This window comes from Sphaerodactylus townsendi, linkage group LG03 (genome assembly GCF_021028975.2).
Source record: "Sphaerodactylus townsendi isolate TG3544 linkage group LG03, MPM_Stown_v2.3, whole genome shotgun sequence".
NCBI classification, from domain to species: Eukaryota; Metazoa; Chordata; class Lepidosauria; order Squamata; family Sphaerodactylidae; genus Sphaerodactylus; species Sphaerodactylus townsendi.
The window spans coordinates 133,680,529-133,699,598 of record NC_059427.1 but is presented as its reverse complement, the minus strand read 5'-3'; the positions used below and the strand labels follow the sequence as shown (position 1 = coordinate 133,699,598).

Here is a 19,070-nt window from a genome sequence, read left to right as displayed (position 1 = left end):
GCATCCAGAGACACGCGTCCTAGGACACTCTCTCGTCCGACGGAACACCGGTGAGTATGGGAGCTTGCAAAAGCAGGGCTTATGACAAGCACGTTGACGAACTGAAAGCGTTAGCGAAATGCGGCAGGGTCCCCGTAAAGAGAAGGGAGCTGCGCAAATTGGTTGAGGAGATTGAAGCTCAATGTCCATGGTACCCAGAGGGGGGGACATTGAATCTTAAGGACTGGGAAAACATCGGGCGCACTCTTCGCACAGAGCCTCGCGCGCCGATGTCACTGCTACTGACGTGGAGACAATGTTATGTCGCCATCAGCCTGCAGACCTATGGCTCCCTTGCTGTAGGCCGCCCTCCTTTCGATCTTTCACCTTCAATTTCAACCCCGGAATTTTCTCTATCCACTAAATTGGACGCCTGTCCTCCTTCTGCCCCCCTTGCTCCTCCGCCCATTTCAAATTCTCCCGCGGCTCAGCCGCCTCCCCTTGCTCCGCCTTCATTTTCCGAAGCCACCGCACCTCCGTCAGCGCCATCGTAATGGCGCTGGTTTCAAAACCCTCGCCCAGAGCCGTATTAGCCACGATCTGCAAAAGAAAGAAACCCTGACGGAAGACGATGCCGATATTCTCGCATTGTGCCCCGGCCCATTTCACAGATACCGAGGGGGAGGATGGCATTGTTCGGCGGGTTGTCGAGTACCACTTAAGCTATAACATCCTCACTGAGCTCCGCAAAGCCATGCGGGACGTAGGAATCCACTAGCCCCTCATGAGAGGCATGCTGGAGGCAATCGCGAGGAATCACTTAATGGTTCCGGACGACTGGAAAACCACCTTCCGCATGCTCCTGAGCCCTGCACAATTTGTGATCTGGGAAAGCGAGTTCCGCCAGCAGTGCTTCAACAGGGCAGCCACCTCTGGCGGCGCCTACACCGCCAGCAAGCAGCTGTACGGCTTCGATGCCTTCACCAACCCCAACGATCAGATTGTCCTGCCTGAGGCCACCCTTACGGTCGCCTCTGAGTGCGCCTACAAGGCGTTTATCAAGGTTCCCAATGCCGGCCAGCCAACCCTGAGTTTCTCCACCATCCGGCAAAACCCCAAGAGCCCTATGCCGAGTTTGTGAACAGGCTCCAGGAAGCTCTCAAAAGGCAGGTTGACAACGAGGAGGCCCAGGGCGAACTCCTTAAGCGCCTCGGCCAAAGAGAACGCCTGCTGAGTGCCGCAAAGCAGTCACAGGCTTAGGTAGGAACCCTGAACTGGCCGACATGCTCAAAGCTTGCCAGGACATCGGGTCTTTCGCCCATCAAGCCAGCCTTCTAGCTACAGCCCTCTCCGCTGCCCTGAGACAGCCCCGAGACGAGTGTTTCAATTGCAACAAGCCAGGACACCTCCGTGGGACTGTAGACTGCTCGGCGGGGGCCTACAGCCCGAAAGGAGGGGTCTCCCCAGAGGCGCTTAAGACCCCCAGGGAGGTCTAAGACCGGGTGCTCCCAAAGCCTGCTGGGAAGGCCCGCACCCGGGCATCTCCCCAGCCCGGAACCAAGGCCCGTGATCTCAAACCCTTCCTCCGGAGCTCCCCTTAACGAGATCTTCGCTGCTCCAGCTCAGTATAGTGATCCCATCCCCACGGAGACCATTAGGCTGGTCTTGCCAAAAGCTTCTGCCGTGGAACAGGGATTGTTCATCATCCCAGGGGTCATCGACTCCACGCACCAGGGAGCCATCCACATCCAGGTGTGGACAAACATCCCGCAGGAACTGCCAAGTTCATCCGATCATCCTGCCCCTATGCTTTCACCGAAGTCTGATCTAAGTTCAGCTAATCTAAATCTCGTTGCTTGCTCCCCCCCTACGTCTATACTTCCTGCTCTGCTAACCCCTTCTATTTCCAAAGTCACCATGCCTCCGCCAGTGCCACAGAGTGGCACGCATTTCAAAATCTCTGCAGAGTCCACAATCACTGAACTACAAGCAGCTATAAGGATCAAATCAGATCTCGTAGCCTCTGAGCCTGTGCAAAGCCCTAAGCTCAAAGCTCCCAGTGGCAGCAAAGTCGTCAGTACTTCAGGGAAAGCAGGATCACAGCCTGCAAAGGAATCGCCCTGCAAGATCCAGAGAGCAAGACCTCAAATCAGAGATGCAATCCTCCTCATTACTTTATCGCAGCTCTGTATGCCTATATCTGCTCTGTATGTCTTACCCCTTTCCAAGACACCCCTATTATTTTCCCTATATAAGAGGGATTTGTCACTTCCTTCTAAGCTATGCCCTTATGCTTCAACCAAAGTTACTCTCCTTTTGCTTATGTGTGCCAATGCCCTGAAGGCTTCACCCATTACAGCATCAACCTTAAACAGGGGCCTTGGCTTCGTGGCATGCTCCCTAGGAGGCCGATGGGACCTGCTTCAGGTCAGCCTCCATCTTAGTTTAAACCCTCAAAACTCTTCTTCAAACCTTTCCTTGAGAACCTTTTCCTTCGTCCATCTGAGCCTACACTGCCACATTGGCGTGGCGCCAAGTTACATATGAAGCCAAAATCATTTTCATGCTCCCACATTCTCTGCTGAGCTCCCCTGGCTAGTCCACAGTGCCAAGGGGGGTCTCTCAGCCACACCTATCTTACACAGCCTCCGCTGTGAAGGTAGGAAGCGAGCTCAAACCGGCCAAAGTCTCCTTACAGGAGGGAAGGTAGAGCTGACTTCCAAACCCTTCCCCTCGCCTTCTTTTCTGCACACCCCCCCTCTCTCTCATGGGCTGACGCACCCCACCTCTAGATCTGGGATCTGACAAAAGGTTTTTTTCTTGCAAACCCCTCTCAAATTGCTCGTGGTGATCAAACCTCAAGCCCAGGAACTGTTTTCTTTGCATCTTTCTCTAAATCTTTCCTATAAATGCTATATTACGATATGACTATAATTGTGAATTGTTTAAGTTGCCGACCTGGTTGTGACCTCTCCCTTCTCCTAAGCCTTCGGGCAATTCGCTGCCTTGTATGCGCCTTGCGTGTTGCAAGTGATCGTTGTCGGAATGGGCCAACTGCACCTAAGGAAAGCTTGGCCAAAACAAACGAAAGAAAGGGGAGTAGTTCCCCCATTGACCCAATCAAGGTCTCATCCAGCAGACCATATCCAAAGTACTCTTCTCTATTCTCTATCAAAAAAATTGCCCGCCCCCCCCCACTCAGGGCTCGGGCTTTCCATTGTCATCTATAAGAACTAACTCAGCCAGCACGCAAAACCCCTGGGGGAAAGCGTCGCTTGTTTTTTCTCTTCCATACAGGAGTCCAGCTTCGCCATGCCAGGCCAGCCCCATCCCGGAGATGGAGCGGGGCCTCCCTGGAGGATCCGACCCCGCCGCCCTGTTGAGAGAGCCCGATCACCCCTCAGCCTGGGCCAAGATGGGAGGGACCTCTCTGGAACCAGTACACCCATTCTTCCACGGAGATCGCAACCCTCGCTGCCCCCCCCAGGGAATGGCAGCCTGGGCCAGCTATGGCTCAAAGGTTGACGCTGTGTGTCGCTGCCCCTCATCTACAGCCGCCATTCTCTCTCCCTCTCTGCACCCCTTGGCTGAAACTTGGAATTGCAGCCAGGAACATTCCTGATAGGTTAACCCTTGGAACTCTCCGCTGTTTTCAGCCGCTTGAATAATTGTTGGAACACGCCCTCTCTCACAACCTTGCTCGTGAGAGTCACTGCACCTGCAATGCTAAAGACTATCAGTAGCTCTCCCTACGCTCTTGAGAAACCCATGGACTCTAACGCCATCGCTCTGTAGCTTTGGTAGTCAAACAGCAAGAGCCATGCATTGGACAATTATGCAACCACGGGTTGCCTTCCTTTCTTACATCTAGCCTATGTACTGTTTAGCTATGTTTATTGTTTTCATTTATATGATGTCGCCTATCTACAAACATGCATGTCTTGTATATATTGTTGCCAACGCAATGTCTGATGCCTTGCCCCAATGGTGGTCAGCCCTCTGGAGCTGGCTGCCGGGAGGATGGTTAAGTGCTATTGTACAGCTCTGCATTGGTTTAATTGTATGCCTCATTATCGGATCTTGTTTCGTTCAATGTATGTCTAATATTGCCTGTAACCTATGTAAGAAGCCCCTCGACTTTCCCTTACCTCGCAACCAAGTTCTAATGTTGCACAAGCAGCTCGGTCAGCTTGACCAAACGGCGGAGGGGACAAGCGTCCTTTCAAATCGCCCCCTAGCATTTCGGCCTTCCTTCTAAAACGTAAAAAAGGAGGAGATGTAGTAATGCACTGCTGACCCAGCAGCACCGTGGTAGAACGTTGGCACACCAACGGACCTACGGCCTTCTGGTCGCACCGCACCCCCACTCCTTAACCCCGTATGAGTCACGGGTCATGAACTATCTGGCTCAGTCACCGGGCGTCCCAGACAAAGGGACAATGATCTGCCCCCAGGTGAGGATTAGGCCCAGACGCTTACGCTCTTCTCCGCACGTAGCAGCCAGGTGAGATCATGCATCAAATGATGATCTCCCGACCTCCCGCTCTCCCGGAACTCCCTCCGTTCCTCCCTCCTACACGCCCCCGATAGATTGACAATAAAAGGTGCCAGGAACCAGCACGCGGGAGATTCGCTAGGAACACGGACCTCCGCGCTCCCGCTGCTGGCGATCTCCACCAGATGTTATCTCCGCGTCTCGTCTCGTTCTTGCGCTGACCACGTGGGTCGACTACAATATATGATGAGCATCTTACTGTAGTTTTCCAGTAACATTTAGGTGTTGCTTTTTAAATATATTGTTTAAACAGGATAATGTGACTATTGTCTATATTACCTTCCTTTGTGCTAATCTGTATTTCTGAACAACTGTTATAGGAGCCATGGGTCAAACTGCAGAAGCTTTTTTTTCAGAGGGTGGGTGGGTTGTAGCAGCATCTGGCATTTTGGCACAACCCGCAAAGTTTCCAGGCAGTTCTGGAAGTGTTGGTAGATCTGTTGTGCTTCTGCTTATTGATGGGCTGTTCCAGTATTTTAGATACGTCTCTTTCTAACAAAGTATCAATGTGATGTAGTTGGGATTCTGCATGTAAGTTAGTTCTTTTATTAACTGCTACTTATAGTGGTCTTGGAAACAGCTTCTTTTCTATGTTCTCAATAGTGACTTTGAAAAATTTGGCCTTTGTGTGTGTGTGTGTTTGTGCCTTGCTAGTCTTTTGAGATTAGTGCTAACTCAAATAGCAAAAACTGTGGTTTGGATGGTGTGTATAGGTCTGTAAATCTGTTTTCCATTGCTTTTCTTTGAGGTTTAAGAGACATTGTTCTCTAAACCTTTCAATATATTTTGAAAAATTTAGACATTGTTGTGGTCACATTTGTGTAAAGTGTAAATAATATTAATAAAACATGAAGTAAATGAAATGGTTTAAGGACTTTCCTGTATATTGTTTTGTTCCTCACCTGGATAACCCAGGCTGGCCTGATTTCTTCAGATCTTGAAAGCTAAGCAGGGTTTGCCCTGGTCAGTATGGTTGGGAGACCATTAAGAAAGTCCTGGTCTGGTCCTCCGATCCTGGCCATGGCAAACCACATTTGAACATCTCTTGCACTGAAAACCCTTCGGGGTCATCATAACTCAGCTGCAACTTGATGGCAAAAATGTTGTTCTGCCTCCCTCTAGAGGGCCGTGTAGGTATTTTAAGCACTCCTCCAATCTGGATAGCTTTAATTTTGAGATTTAAAAAGTCATTTATCCAAAGGCTCATATTACCTTATCCAGAAGAAATCTTTACATGTGTCTGAAAGAGGTTAAAAAACACATTGGGCTGGAAGGTGAGTTTTTGTGGTTTGAAGAATAAATGTTAAAATATGTGTTGTGTATCCATAGAAGTCTGAGCTGATCTGGTTGTGTTCTTTGGGGAAGCAGGAGTGGCCTACCAATTGAATTATTTAACTGGCCCTTGACTAACTTAATTTCTTAATGGTCGAAATTTAGTTATCTTTTATTTGATGTAGATTTGATGTAGATTTTTGGTTTTGAGACCTTGAGAGGGATACTAAATTACTGTTTAGGTTGCTACAACTTTCATTCTTTTGATGCCTTGAAATAACAGCTATGTCTTCTGGGACCTCATTTAGTTGCATTTTAAAGGTCTCCAATTCCTTTAGAAGTAAGACAAAGAAATTATGTAACTCTGTGTCAAATATTCTAGGAACTAGATACAAGATATGCCAGTATCAAAGATTATGCTTTGTACTTTTTAACACTGGAAAATAAATTTGCATAAATTGGATCCTAAAAATGGAAACCCTCAAACAAATATTGTGGTTATTTCAGTCTCCTGGAATATTCAGTACAAGACTTGAGGAGGAGGAGGAATGTTTCAACATGATCATTTCAAACAGTAGCATGAGCCATTAAGATGGCGTCTTGTGTAGATTTGACACTGGCAGACTTGGGTGCTGGGCAGGCCAATCCAGATGGCCTTAAGAACCAGTCACATATTTGCTGACATGTTTGCCCTCTCCATCGGATTAAGGGGCATCCCCACTGGAAGAGGGAACAGACGTGTTGGTGTCCAGCCACCCCCCAGCTCTGCAGCAGGCAAACCCAGAAATGGGAGCCACCATCGAGTTATGCTGGCATCTGAGCAAATGCTGGCATCTCAATGGGCATTGTGGGTGGGCAGGGCAGGTGGTTCCCAGGGGGTGGACTCAATGTTAGTCAGCTTCCACCAGTGTTCCAGCCCTGGAACACCACCCTCTAGGTCTGCAGACCTGTGCTGCACTTATTATTATTATTATTATTATTATTATTATTATCATCATCATCATCATCATCATCATCATCATCATCATCACCATCACCATCATCATCATTATCATTATCATTATTATCATTATTATTAGGTATACCACCCAATCCGCAAAGGGCTGTAGGCAGTGTACAATAAAACCAGCAAACAGACCAAAACAGTATACAACATAATATAAACAGTAAAAATCAGAATAATTCATTAAAATCCATTAAAATTCAGTAGCATTATAACATTACAGCCCACATTATAGATGGCATCCAAACCCCAAATTCTCTGCTTTCGTACTCCCGTGAGGGGGCAAGCAGATTGCTGGAAATTGTATAGACAGATCGTACATGAGGGCATCAAGGGGAGGTGGACAATCCGCGGCCAGCATCCCCAAAGTCCTGGTGGAACAGCTCAGTTTTGCAGGCCCTGTGGAACTCATCAACCCTAACAGCTGGAGGAAGAGTGTTCCACCAGGTGGGGGCCAGGGCTGTAAAAGCCCTGGCCCAGGTAGAGGCTAGCTACATCATTGAGGGGCCGGGGACTACCAGTAAATTTGCTCCTGCTAAATGCAGAGACTGAATTGGGACACATGGGACTTTGGGACTTATGTGAGGCATAAGCCTGTTTTGCCTATGGGGCAATTTGGGTGGCAGGAAGATTTTTTAAAAACCGTCCTTTCCACACTGCTTGAAGCTCCTGTGGAGGCAGCACAGCACTGTGAACTCCTCAGCCACCTCCACACTCCCCCTTACATGTGGATTGCAGTGATAGTGTAGCAGTAGATAAGATATCGCTACTCTTTCTTAGAGCTACTTTCATCTGGGACAGTTAGTTGAAACAGCTACAGAAAAATAGATTAATTTCTTTTAATAGAAGTTAAGACTTGAAATTGGTCTTATCTTGCTGCATTAGATGTAACTCATAGCATATGCTGATTGATTTATTTGCACTTATGTTGATTATTTCATATTATGATTCAATCAGTTATCTAGATATGATCACGTGATTATAATAGATCAGATTTAGAAAATAACACTAATTTTGTTTAAATATGCACTCCTGTGACAAGCAAATCAGATTTCTCTGGATGGAAGTCACAAGAAGATTAGGTGATAGGTGGGCGTTTTAAAAAATCCTTAAAAGCAGTGATACAAGAGCTGAAACCTGATTTGATTTTAAAACTATGATTTCTGTAATATAATTAAGCAATGCTAGGAACGTTTAGCATTTATCTTCACAGTAATTGTAGGGTTAGCTTTTTCATGCCTGTGCATTTTTCTGTCTTGCTCAATCAAAATAATATTTTATTATTTTAATATAAGATAAACGTTTCTACAGGTGTTCCGTCTGGTTTGCTCATTAATAGTTCAGAGAACAACACTCTCTCCCTTACTCTTTCATATTATCAGAATTAAAGGTTTTTAATTTCCATTCAATAGAAACATCCTGCTAGACAGTTTTGTACAGTTTTTGCACAGATAAAGCCTTTAAGATTGACAAGTTCAGATCCTCTAATAGGATGCAAGAGGGAATCTCTCATCACAGTAGGACCTGGGAGTTCCAACTAGCCACATAAACACAGCAATGCTCCTGTAGAAATTTAAGGCTCATTACCCACAGGGTAGCTGTCACACACTGGCAGCTAAAGCGTGTTGGGGCAAGAAATCTTGTCCCAATGTGCTTCCTCCCTAGCGCACGCCAGGAGCAGAAGCGTGTTGGGGCAAAAAATCTTGTTCCAATGCACTTCCTCTCTGCTACTCACCAAGAGAGGAAGTGTCTTGGGGCAAGATTTCTTGTCGTGATGCACTTCCTCTTGCCCCTACTGTGCTTGTCGCTTTCCTGTGAAAAGCGAAAGCACTTCTGGTGCGACTTTTGCACTAGAGCAGGGCCAGGACAGGGCAGAGTCAGACATGGGTAATCGGCCTAAATATACTATTTATCTTACTTTGCCAGCTCAACAATGCTTAGTTCTGGTCCTTACCAGTCTTTTTAGATTATTTTCACTCCTTTGTAGATTTGCTTTTCTTCTAAATTCCTGTAATGTTGCCTGAATTTTTTTTTGCATCTGAGGACATTGATCCTCAGTGTTCTAGACTGAACCTTTGGATGAATCTGTTAGGTTTTCCTTTTTTGTTCTGGTATGTTTATGATGAGAGCCTAAATGCTGGACAAAAAGAGAGACTTGCAAAAAAAACCCCACCCTCCCCAATGAAAACACTGGATTCAAACTTTTAAAAGTCATATCATTGTCAGACTTTCTAAAGCTTTCAGTAAAGCAGAACATTCACTTTTATCTTGAAAAACAGAAAGCACAGTTTAGGCATGTGTTTGAACATTCTGTTGACAAGTTGAATTGGAGCCATATGGCAGCAAGCTGTAGTAAGCTCTTTGTGTGCATTAAACAGCAGTCCTTTGCAGCATTACAATTGAGTAAGGTTGCGAAGGATTGCATTGCTAGTTCCTTGTGCAGTGTAGTTCCAAGCATGTCTATGCAAAAAAGAGGTTTTGTAATCCCAAAGTTAGTACTTCAGTAACAATTTCGTGCAAGGTTTTTTATAATGTGGGAATTGAGATTTGTTGTTCTATTTTAAGTATGAACTCATATGTGTATAATATTAGGATTAAACGGCATCAGTATAGTGTAATCATAAAATCCCAATCAAAGCAACATAAATGATATGTCTTTATTCTGTATTTAAGCCAGCTGGGAAAGATGAGAGTTAGCAACTATTTTCTTTGGGAAGACATCTTGTGCAATTAAATGTTGACTTGTTTCTTCATAAATGGGTGATTTTTTTTCAACAGGAATTTTATATAATACATTCTATTTCTGTTCCTCCTTTTTTTAGGACCCAAGAAGCAAGCACAAGTTCAAAATCCACACATATGGAAGCCCAACATTTTGTGACCATTGTGGGTCATTACTTTATGGACTTATACATCAAGGGATGAAATGTGACAGTAAGTAAGTTTTTCAAATGTCCTTAAAACAAACTTTAAAAATCAATAAAAACCATTAGTTAATGGTCTTCTCTGTAGCAGTAAAATATTTTTCACTTACTGTTAATTACAGGCATGATTTTCCATTTCAAATAAATTAGTATTTGAGCCCATACTGTAAATTAATGATGCCTTTTCTAGCGCAGGGTTTGCTATAGAAATGTGTCAGTGGAAACTTACTGGAAGACAGAACTATCATGTTCAATCAACAGTTAAGCTTGAAACATTGTGGTAAAATTCATAACTTTTTTTTTAATGTGGTAGATGGTGTAGGCACCCAATAACCTTCTGTATTGCCTGTTCAGACATGGTTACATTTTAATTACTTCTCAGCTTCATTTTGATTCCATCCAAACATGTAACCGTAGGCGTCAGTACTCTGTTTTATGTTGTCAATCTATCACATGGTGTAGATCTACTGGACCAGTAGATCAAGGCAGCACAAACACAGAGGATTGTATTTGGCAGTCCACAAAAACAGGAAGTGTTTTACAGTGGGCACAGGTGATGTAAGGCACCCCAAGAAGACAAACAGTGTTACAGATTCCATAAATGCAGAGTCTCTCAGAGAAGTTACGTGGTAGAGCAGGGAATTGAAGCATTGCACATCTTTATATAGCAGCAGAGGCGTAGCTAGGGGAAATGGAGCCCAGGGCAAAATCTGAGTTTTGTGCCCCCCCATATGGGCAGCCACCCTCCCCCACCACGACCAGACAACATTTTTTGCACCAGGTCATCTCAAAGTCACCATCACATTATAGAACATGCCCCAACACACAAATCTGAACACACCCAGGGCTCCCTAGTTTAAACAACATTGAAAGTGATGCTATTTTTTGAAGGGGGGAATCTACCCTGAAACAGCATCACTTTTAATGTTGTTTAAACTAGAGAGCCCAGATTTTCCATTTAAATCCACTTTAAAGGGAGACTCCGGGCTCCCTAGTTTAAACAACATTGAAAGAGATGCTGTTCGAGGGAAGGGGGGTCCACCCTGAAACAGCATAATTTTCAATGTTGTTTAAACTAGGGAGCCCAGATTCTCCTTTCAAATCCCCCTTAAAGGGAGAATCTACCCCAAAACAGGATCACTTTCAATATTGTTTAAACTAGGGAGCCCAGATTCACCTTAAAGGGAGACTCTGGGCTCCCTAGTTTAAACAACATTGAAAGTGATGCTGTTTCAGGGTAAATTCCCCACCCACCCCCCAAACAGCATCATTTTCAATGTTGGTTGTTCTGGGTTTTCTGGGGTGCGTCGCCGTGGTCTAGTAGATCTTGTTCCTAATGTTTCACCTGCATCTGAGGCTGGTATCTTCAGAGTGACACGAGTTGACAGCGTAGGCGCAACTGAGCATATACAGAGTGCAGCAATAACCACTGGAGCCAGGGAGTTCACGCAAAGAAAGAATGTATTGGCATTGATACAATATATACAGTTTAAACGGACAGAGCCTTCGGCTTAGGTCCTGTCCCCAGCAAGGAACATGCTTAACTGAGTTAGCTTACTTATATACGCTATAATACATTAATTAGCCTATGGCTAGTACAGTCAAAGGTCACATGACTCTTATATATAGCTGATGCAATCATGCTTAGTCATTCCCTTTGGCTGACTGCCAACAGGTTACTGTAGTTAGTCCTTCAGCAGGCAATTAAGGCAATCAAGGGTTTTGCCATGCAGCTGTTATACCTTCAGCTCCTGACACAGAGGTGTATCACAGAGAGAAGTCTGTTATTCTCTGTGTCCAGACTTCTCTTATAACAGACTTCTCTCTGTGATTCACCTCTGAAGATGCCAGCCACAGATGCAGGTGAAACGTTATGAACAAGATCTACCAGACCACGGCCACACAACCTGTAAAACCCACAACAACCAGTTGAATCTGGTTGTGAAAGCCTTCAACAATACTTTCAATGTTTTTTTAATCTAGGGAGCCCAAATTCTCCCTTTAAATCCACTCCGAAGAGGATGGATTTAAAGAGAGAACCTGGGGAAAATTTGAGGGTGCCTGTCAAGGGAGCAATGTTTAAGCTAACAGTACCAAAATTTTAGGCTATCTTCAGGAAACTCTCCTGATGAAACCACCCAAGTTTAGTGAAGTTTGGTTCAGGGGGTCCAAAGCTATGGACCCTCAAAAGGGTCGCCCCATCTACTATTAGCTCCCATTGGAAACAGTGGGGGATGGGGGCACCCCTTTTGGGGGTCCATAACTTTGGACCCCCCCCCCAACCAACCTTCAGTAAACCTGAGTGGTATCAGCAGGAGACTATCCTTATGATACCACCTAGGTTTAGTGAAGTTTAATTCAAGGGGTTCAAAGTTATGGACCTCATCTACTATTAGCTCCCATTGGAAACAATGGAGGATAGGGACATCCCCTGGAGGTCCATAACTTTGGGGAAACTTTACCTTTACTTTTGGAGGTCCATAGCTTTGGACCCCCTGAACCAAACTTCACCAAACTTGGCTGGTATCATCAGGAGTGTCACCTGACAATAGCCTGAAATTTTGGTGCTGATAAACACTGCACCCCCTGCTGGCCAACAAAGTAAAAACACTAAAAATATTCCCTAAAAATAGAAATGAGCCCAAATTTTTCTGCTCCCCCAATGGTGGGTGCTAGGGAAATTTGTCCCCGGATGTCCCCATTGTAGCTATGCCTCTGTATAGCAGTGCAGTAATTGGTGGAAATGCAGTACACAGAAAACTACCAAAACAGGCCTGAGAAGCATGTAGCAGACATAGAGCACCAATCAAATCTAGCTAACTCCCCAATTTTTATGCTAGTAAATCCAATAGATATGCTACCTCTCCTATGATGTATTTAACTAATTTTGAAATACCTAAAAATTGGAGGACCTTTACTTTGGCATAATGCCATGCCCTCTCCTAAGCTGTCCTTGAAGGCCAATACAGGAAGTTTCCTTACCTGTAGAGGCAGCACCCCTATGAATCTGGACACATAGAAACACTGGAACTTGTGCTTCTCCAAAACCAGCACTTTAAAGATATACATACTAGCTTCATTTTGCCATTGCTGTATATATTCCCAGGACACACCGGACAATTTTATACTTCTCTGTTGCTTACAGGTACCATTGCTGCTAAAACATACAGTGTTGCCAGGTTTTGCGCAGTGGTGTTTGAAATGCGTCATAGGGAGATCTGTGCTATAAATCAAGCTTAATGAAAATCAAGTTTGCCATCTCAGAGTGCATTGTGATTTGATAGTTATACAGCCCAGTCCAGAACCCCTGGCAGTTATTCAGCTCTGCTTCAGCACTGCCCCGCCACCTCCAGGGAGATTTTTTGGCAGCAAGGGGAGGCAAAAAACAAAAAAGCCTCCCCACTGTGAAAAAGTCCTCCTCTGGGCTCTAAGGGCCACCCAAAAGGGTGGCATAAGCCCAAACCCCCTGTGTTGGCATTCTGGCAGTCAAAGACCAGGTGGAACATCCCTGGAACACCCCTGTCATGCTGGTAGAGGCAGCAGGGGCACAGGAATGCTAGCAGGGCACTCTGCATCCTGTCTACCTGTTGTCGAGGGCTGTGGTAGCCACCCTAGTGCAGATTTCTGCCTGGGTAATTGTCCCAAGGAGGGCAGATTCACTGGTGCAGCCCCGCACCACCTCTATAGACAGCTTCAGCACACACACACACACACCGGATGGGGCTGATATTCTCCTATCTGTTAATTTTAATGTCATCTCCTTTTTTTAGGTTCTAGGATTTTGGGTTCTTTTTAATATTTTTGTTTTTATCCCACCCTATTTATTCTTCCATGTTTTTTAATGCTCCTATTCCTTCCTTTCAGATTTTTTCCGGATATTTTTACTGTTTTAATATATCTTTTTAACTGTTGGATCTTATCTACCTTACGCTTCTGTATGACTATAATAAAGATTGATTTGAATTGATTTGTACACAGAAACTTACCAAGGAAATGTTCTCCTAATAGTTTCTGAATGTCAATAATATTTATATACAAGTTACATACATAATAATTTTAAATAATAGAGTTATTTATTTCACATTTTGATCAGTTAACATCCGTGTACATGTCACTGCATCGTAATTACTAAGCAATTATATTTTTCACATTCATGTAAGCAATCATTTAATGAGATTTCTGTGCATTGTACCATTTTAGTCTTATCGTCTTTTAATTCCTTCATCCTTTTTGTTAGTGTCGCTATTATCATTTGAATTGTTTTATACTCTGTTTTCCCTCTCCTATCTGAAAATCTCCTATTTGTGATATAACGTCAAACGCTATCATAATTTTCACTTACACCTCAGCTGCTATCCAATGACTTTTCCATACTCAGGAGAATTTTAGTCTCTCCATCACTGGTGTTGACATTGTTAATTCAACTTTTCTTGCTATTGTTCATTTCTTATTTTTCTTGTCCTCTCTGAAAATCTCCTGCACATTTGTTTATCAGTTTAAGCCTTATAATAATTTTCATGATTATGGTCTTGAGTCCAGAAAGTCCATATCATCTTTTGTTGCCACTGGAGATTTTTCTATTGGCATTGTGGAGTGGGTTTTACTTTGGCCCGGAATCAGACTACACCTTGCACATGGGGCAAAAATGAAGTAAATAATAAATCTGAATTTTTCTCCACTGTTTTCTGTGTTTAACAGAAGACATCTAAGGTATCAAGCTTCAATAGAACTGTGGGGAGAAAAAGTCACTCAATGCTTTCCTTTGGACAGGCGTCTTCTTTTTTCTTTTTGCATAAAATAACTTTCAACCACTTTGCTTTTTGGCCTGTAGGTGCAAATAGTCACACGTAGAGAGCTTTTTTTGGATACTTAATGAATAAAAACTATTTTCCTGTGGGTCCTGTGGACTATGATCCACAGAGAGATACTAAGGAGATGTGAGATGGATGGACCTGTCTCTTACCATAAGTAGGAATGGGAAGTTGATGCATTCCTTGGGAATCAGCCATTGACAATACAAAGGATGCTTAATTGTTTCTTTTCTGATCTGCAGCCTGTGATATGAATGTTCACAAACAATGTGTGATAAACGTCCCAAGTCTTTGTGGCATGGATCACACAGAAAAAAGAGGGAGGATCTATTTGAAGGCTGAAGTTAATGCTGACAAGTTAGAAGTCACAGGTAAGAAAACTGCTTAGAAGTAGCAAGCTATGTTTAGGACACCTTTGTAGCGCAATTGTTTCAGTTTCATTTGTATTGAATAACGTATGTCAGCTCAGATTGCATATTTAACAAAGGCTCATTCCGCACATGCAGAATAATGCACTTTCAAACTGCTTTCAGTGCTCTTTGAAGCTGTGCGGAATGGCAAAATCCACTTGCAAACAGATGTGAAAGTGGTTTGAAAACACATTATTTTGCGTGTGCGGAAGGGGCCAATGAGAAGCATAAACTATTTTCTTGTGGTCCACATGACCCATATGCGTGTTATCAAAGCTAGCTTAAAACCTGGACTGATTTTTCCCCTCAGAGTATCATTCCTGTATTGTTTTTGTAATCTGTAATGCTACATTACTTGTATATCTCTCACACTATAAAACAGTTTCTCATATGAAAATGTGAAGAAACAATTGGCCTCAGTAAATATGACAACTGCTATGTGTTGCAACCCTAACTGAAAACAAGCAGGTTTGAGATGCTGTTATGGAGAAAAAAGCTGCAGGCTAACTAGGAAAAGATAGGTATGAGCAGGGTCAGACAAAGTTCACTGAGGTCTGCAAAGCACTAATTATGTTGTGGGATATTTCTGCTTTCTTCTTGCAATATAGATATATGTATTCGGGCCTGTTCTGTTGCGTAATATTGGGAAAAATCAATCCCAATTAAGTGGGAATGGATAGAAAGATTTAAAGGTCTGTTTAATATAGTTAATATATGTGTTGGGCTCCCTGTTTTTCAGGTGACATATAGAGTTAATTACCCACATTGTCAGCAAGTGTGCAGATTTGTAAATACCAGCTTTAGCCACCTTAATTGTATTTATTTACATGAGGTGTTGCCATCCCCCAAAGACTTATTTAAAAAGTTAAAGGTGCAAGCCCCCTGTTTAAGTACCAGGTCACTCTGAACCATGGGGTGGCATCACAATGTTTTCTAGGCAGACTGTTTTTCAGACGATTTTCCATTTCCTTACTCAGTCCTCTGTAATTTTCACCCAGCAAGCTGGGTACTCATGTGACCAATCTTGGAAGGATGAAAGGCTGAGTCAATCTTGACCTGGCTACCTGAAACCAACTCCTTAGCTATCACAATCAATCTTACCAGGCAATTTTGAATTTTTAAAAGAAAATATATTTTAAAAGAATTTTTTAAAAAAGAAAATGATGCAGTTGTCCCTGTTAGGAGCTTTAACCTACAAAATAATGACTGATAAATAACTGTGACACTTTGATATATCAGGCTGACAAAATTTGTTCTCCTTTAACTATATCGACACATCTGAACCAGCAGCCCATGAAAATAGAAAATGTGTTTTTGTAGACACCATGTAATAGCACCATTTATCAGATTAGGTATAAAGCCATACTTTTATTAACGTATCAGTGTGAAGTCTTATTGACATTGTGGTAGCAAGTCATTTTCTGCAGTATTTCTGATGTTTTCAGATACAAGCTTACCATGCTTGGGGCAATAGTTCCTATGAGTTTAAAAAATGTTTCACTTCACCTGTGGGCGGGCACTGTAACATGAATTTTTGTAGCCAACAGAATAATTTATTCTGTAGCCATTAGAGCAGTTGTTTTTAGAGAGATTTTTGCCCATGTCTCCTTTGCTTCCTCAATTTAATGCGTAGTAGTTTTCTCAGATACAGGTCCTTTCTGCCCAGCAGAACTGAAACTTCCTGCAGGCGTTTGAAAAAGAACCATTTTGGCTTTTTGTGTTCCCACTGTGTGGAGAACACAAGCATTTCCAGCCAAAATTGTTATTTTTTCCTGCCTGCTGGCCAGTGGAACTCTAATCATTTCATAGTTGTGCCTGCCATTTTGTGTGCTGCTGCAGAGATTCTAGCACCCGCAATTTGGTGAAGGTTTTCCATGGAGGTCTCCTCTGCTTGCAGCTCATCAGCACGCAATTTCTGTGTAGGAAGTAGATTAATAAAGTTTGTTTTGCCTAGCGATCCTTCACACGTTCGTTTTTCCTTTTTTTGTTTTGAGGGGGATTTCTGTGAAGCTACGATGACACAAATATGCGCATATTGCAGTTTCTCTAATCATGATGTCATAGATTTGCAGACATCTCCCTCAAGCAAAACAAAAAAAAGGGAAAATGACATGTACGCAGGGTTGCTAGGCAAGACAAACTTTATTCATCTACTTTTACATGGAAATCATGCGTGGGTAAGCTGCAAGCAGAGGAAACCTCCATGGCAAACCTTCACAGAGAATCTCCGCTGCAGCATACAAAATAGTGGGCGCAAACAGTGAAAATAAGAAACTTGGGCAGGAAAAATAAAGCTTTCCCTGCCTGCTTTTGTTCACTCAGCAAGCAGGAAACATCTTCATCCCGGGTGTGTATGTGCGGGGGTGGGGGTGGGGAGAGATCACTAGTTTAGTGATTTTTGAAAACCCCAGATTGAGAGAATTTTTTTTTGAAGATAAATAAAACATTTTGGGGGGAGAGAGCTGTGCAAACTTCTTCCCCAAAACAGTTTTAAAAACATCTTTAAGTTGTTTTATTTCTGCTGAGTGGAAATCACCATAGATGTATATAAAAAGAAAAGGCTGCATTTTTCAAATAAAAAATAACATTTGTGTGTAGCTTTACAGAGTTGGAATCTCTCCCTTGTATTTTCATTGCTTAAAATTTCATTTTTCCTCATGCTCTTTAATCATTCCATAGGAAAATAGTGGAACCAGAGGAGACATGTTCTTTTGTATCTGATGAAAAGAAATGAATTTGGATTAATCTGTGTCCTCAAGTGTTTTCTAATACCAATTCTTTTGTTATATTTCTGGCTTTAATAGTTTTTACTCACACTTTTACTTTAATTCTGATGTATACTTCTTCATTTGGTTTGTGAAGAGAAGCTCCTGCCTCAAAAACATAGGTGGTCTAGCCTTGGTTATTTATTTGTTTGTTTGCTTGCTTTTATGTATGTATGTATTTTTAGTCCACCACCATACCTGAAGGTCTCAAGGTGGATTACAATATAAAATATTAATATCTAGTTAGTTCTGATCATCTTGTTACCTGAAATGGTGGGGTCTGCCTCTTTTAGAATGGGGAATAAGTGAAGGGCAGACTTAGTATAGCAAGAGGTCAGGTAAGATTGAGATCTTTGTTGCCAAAGAGTACAGAAATGGATTTCCTCAAGAAATTAGCAGGAACCAGGAGTAAAGTTTCAACAATTTTTGTCAAAAGAGTCAAAATAATAAATATACAAGCACACAGATCAAAACAGCAGAGAATTCTCACAGTCCTAGGATATAGATAGTGTTGAGCATAAAAGTCTGGAAAAGCGAGGGATTTGGGTAAATAAGGCAATATCTAGAGGAGGATTGGTCCTATGAGCAAAGTTCAGCATCCTGCACTAAACTCCAGTAGAATGCAGAACAGCAGTAGAATGCAGAACAGCATTAATTGGGAACAGCATTAGCCAGACAGAGAGATGTCCAGGGAGATACTTGAGTTCTGGCCAAAGGGGTAATTTATAGGAGAAACAGGTCTTCATGTTATGCTAAGTGACCCTAATCTCCCAGGACAAAGGAGGCTCTCACCTTCTGGAGGGAAGGCAAGAGAAGGACAATTAACGCAAGTGTTGGACACTTTAGTTAAGTGGTGGATAGTTAAACATAATGGTTTGGCACTTGGCTTAATGATCTAAGCCAGGGAGTGCCCAGAGATAGTTAGATTTTTAGGGTGAAGCTGATTTAATAACAACTTTGGGACAATGCCAAATGCAAATGAGAGTGGCCTCTGAAGGGGTTAGTCAGAAACTAGAAGATGAGATAAGTATTTTGGCAGGAACACTTGATGAGATTCTTGTTAACATATCCTTTGTCTCATGAAGGCATGTGAGTCAGGGCAAGAATTGGGAACTGGTTTTGTAGGCTGAAAACCATTGTCTTTTCCTAATCTCTTTAGGATGGGGTGAGGCAAGTTATTTTCGAAGGCTGATGTTGGCGAGGGCTAGTCCAGGCAGATGTTTCTGTCTTCCTGGGTGACACTGAACCAATGCAGAGGATAGCATTCCATCTTGGCACAGCATGCCAAATTGGCATAAGGTTGGTGGAATAGGTAGGAGACTGCTTCGAAAGCACCCCCCCCCCCTCCGCA

At 43.2% G+C, this 19,070-nt stretch overlaps 1 protein-coding gene across 2 annotated transcripts in view; it reads left to right on the top strand.

The window, feature by feature from the left end:
* The window catches only part of PRKCA (protein kinase C alpha), a 255,714-nt gene that overhangs the window by 151,531 nt on the left and 85,113 nt on the right, over positions 1-19,070 (top strand). For both annotated transcript variants that reach the window (XM_048487199.1, XM_048487198.1), the window contains exons 4-5: positions 9,632-9,743; positions 14,787-14,915. In XM_048487199.1, coding sequence (XP_048343156.1) covers positions 9,632-9,743; positions 14,787-14,915 — 241 coding nt within the window. The remainder of the gene's footprint in view (positions 1-9,631; positions 9,744-14,786; positions 14,916-19,070) is intronic.